General features: G+C 30.7%; 1 protein-coding gene across 6 annotated transcripts in view; it reads left to right on the top strand.

Moving 5' to 3' along the window:
- LOC106684597 (hexokinase-1) overlaps nt 1–2,834 on the top strand; it is a 38,144-nt gene that overhangs the window by 26,788 nt on the left and 8,522 nt on the right. For 5 of the 6 annotated variants that reach the window (XM_014426763.2, XM_067051435.1, XM_067051433.1 and 2 more), the window contains exons 7-8: nt 750–862; nt 2,085–2,240. In XM_014426763.2, the coding sequence (XP_014282249.1) occupies nt 750–862; nt 2,085–2,240 (269 nt within the window). The remainder of the gene's footprint in view (nt 1–749; nt 863–2,084; nt 2,241–2,834) is intronic. The other variant, XM_067051434.1, reaches the window with a different exon arrangement.

The raw sequence follows: 2,834 nt of genomic DNA on the forward strand, positions 1-2,834 counted from the left end.
CATTATAATACATTTAGTAAATCTGATCTAAGTTAAATTGGAGTGTTACAGGCGTGTAGAGAAACTACCCATTGGTAGCACTCTAATGACAGTTAGAAACAAAACTGACCAATTACACAATCTTCCTTTGATGATATATGACTGTTGACATCCTCTTGTCCATGACGCAATGTCCAACTCTTTACAATGGCTTCCAGTCCTTCCCGCCTCTACCCGAACGGACGTCTTCTCCCCAAGCCAGAAAAATCAAGAGAGTCCGTTTCCTCTCTTCTCTTCAGTGTTCACTGGTCGATCCAAAAATAATCGATTGTAGTACAATCGGTCTGCTTTATTTGCTATGATTTATGATGTAAATAGTTTATTGACAATTGTTATTTTCTTCTATTTCTTCTTTGATTATTCTTTTTCTATAATTTTTGTATAAAAACGACAAAAGTTGAAAAATTTCAAACAATTCAACGAATACTTCGGAAGGATGCGCACCACTATCTTTCTTGTTTTGAACAGCGTATTTATTTTAGACAATGAAAACTGGTTAGCTTGCTTTTTGATTTAAAATAACAAATAAACAATACTGAAACAATATACATAAAATAAAAACATAACTAAAATTATTTATCTATAAAGACCAATTAAAACAAAGGATTTAAAAGTAATAAGTGTAATAGTTGTTAAAACAATTATATTATATATTACAGCCTCTTTCTTTTCATTTAAAACAAAAAAAATTTTTTTTTTTGTAATTTAAGGTAATGTTAAATATAGAATGGGGAACATTTTCTGATGATGGGCGCACTGACATTATCAAAACTAAGTATGATGATTTAATCGATAAAGAATCTCTCCATCCGAATCTTTTCACGTAAGTTCATCTATTAATCATAACATCATAAAATAAAAGTGATAATGTTCCTTTCTTATTTAAATATTTATTTTATTTTTTACTTGTTGTTATCAGAGAGATGATTTAGAAGTTATCCGCCATTTCCTTTAGGATGTGATACCGAAAAAGGAATTATATAATCAATCAAAATTAAATTTAGACAAACAGAAGTAATACATTTGGAAATTTTTTTTTTTCATTTCATGTATAGAATGTATGTTACACAAAAACCAGGTTCCTCAAAATGTACGTCAGAACTTTATAAGATTGCATTGGAATTTTCAAGACCCAGTTCAATAAAATGGTTTCTGAGGATCACAATACATTTATCTTAATTACAATATGTTGATCAATGTTTACATTGGGACCTGCTCGTGGCGTAATTCAAGTACCCCGATTGTATTAAATTAGTGTGGAACAAAGGGGTGGAGGGGTTGAAAATATGAGACCTTTTCTGTCAATGAACAAGCATATATTTTCTTTATTCAAATATTAATTCCCTGAATGAGCAACTGGGGTTAGTGTATTAGTTTAGTAATCATCTTGCTTATATGATTTAAGAACATAACTTAGGTTGTCTCATAGATTATATTGGCTTATCTGAGTGACTATGTTGGAAGTTTCGCTGTCGCGGTCACTTCTGCGTCCTATGGCTGCTTCCCTTGTCCAGGTGTGCGGTGGGTGAAATGATGAAAACCATGAATCTTCGCCTGGTGTCAGAAAGAATACGTCTGTCTCGATCGGTGGCTAGCCAACATGTCCTGGACTCTGGCGTGATGGTAGGAGCAGGCCAGGTCCTAGCTTGCATGGTGCATTGGCTGGGGTGGCATTGTAGTCACGGTGTCTTCGTGGGTCTTCCAGTGTCCCGCGGCAAGGGGGAGCATCAGAAAATCAGACCCCTAACCCCGATCTTATAACAAATTCAAAAAGCACCGGGAAAATTCGGATTATGTAAATCCGACAATCATAATACATTTATCTTGATTACTATGTATTGATCATAATATATTTATCTTGATTATAATATGTTGATCATAATACATTTTTCTTGATTACAATATGTTGATCATAATACATTTATCTTGATTACAATTTCTGGTAGAGAAAAGGATTTTATTATATTGCAAAGTTTTGTCTTGGCAGACATTATTAATTTTTCTTGTTAAAAATAACTCAGGTTACAATAATCAATTTTTTTTAGATTTGAGAAATATGTAGGTGGTGAGTTTTTTGGAAAACTTGTATGGTCTATTCTTAAAGATTTAATTGAACAAAGTTTGATTTTTGAGGGTCGACTTAGTGAAAGCCTAGAAAATAGTGATAACTTGAAGAGTGAATTCATATCAGCCATTGAAGAGTAAGTGGCTCCTCATTGTTACATCAAATTAAAAATATAGATTAAGATTTTATAACCTTATTGTTAAACTAATTAATAGGAAAACTTATTAACACATTGGGAGCTTGATAACTGGATGAAGAAATTTATTTTTTGTTCCATATTAAATATTGTGTACTTGCTATTTTGTTATTTTTGTATACATTTTTCTTAATTTTTATATCTATTTGTAATTTATTTTTTATGTATATTTATTTATCTATCACCACTTTTATTATATGTATCGATTATTCTTTTTAAATTAACATTGGGTTGAAAGAGAGAGAATAAAGGAAAGGAGAAAGGATAGAAGGGGAAGAAAGAGAGAAAAAATGGAGGGATTAACAAAAAAAAAATAATAAAGTATAGAAAGAAGAAGAAAAAAAATCATCTAAAAGAAACGATAAAACAACTAAAGTGATAAAAAAAAAAAGAATGGAAAGAAAAAAAATCATTATCTATTATTATATATTGTTACTAGTCTACTTGTTATGGCTATGTATGATAAGATTAAGAAAAAATTGTCCGATCAGATTAAAATAAATATGCTGTGTAGTTAGCAAACCAATGAAGTTG

The sequence above is a fragment of the Halyomorpha halys genome, unplaced genomic scaffold (assembly GCF_000696795.3).
Source record: "Halyomorpha halys isolate HHAL.00 unplaced genomic scaffold, Hhal_1.1 Scaffold594.1, whole genome shotgun sequence".
NCBI classification, from domain to species: domain Eukaryota; kingdom Metazoa; phylum Arthropoda; class Insecta; order Hemiptera; family Pentatomidae; genus Halyomorpha; species Halyomorpha halys.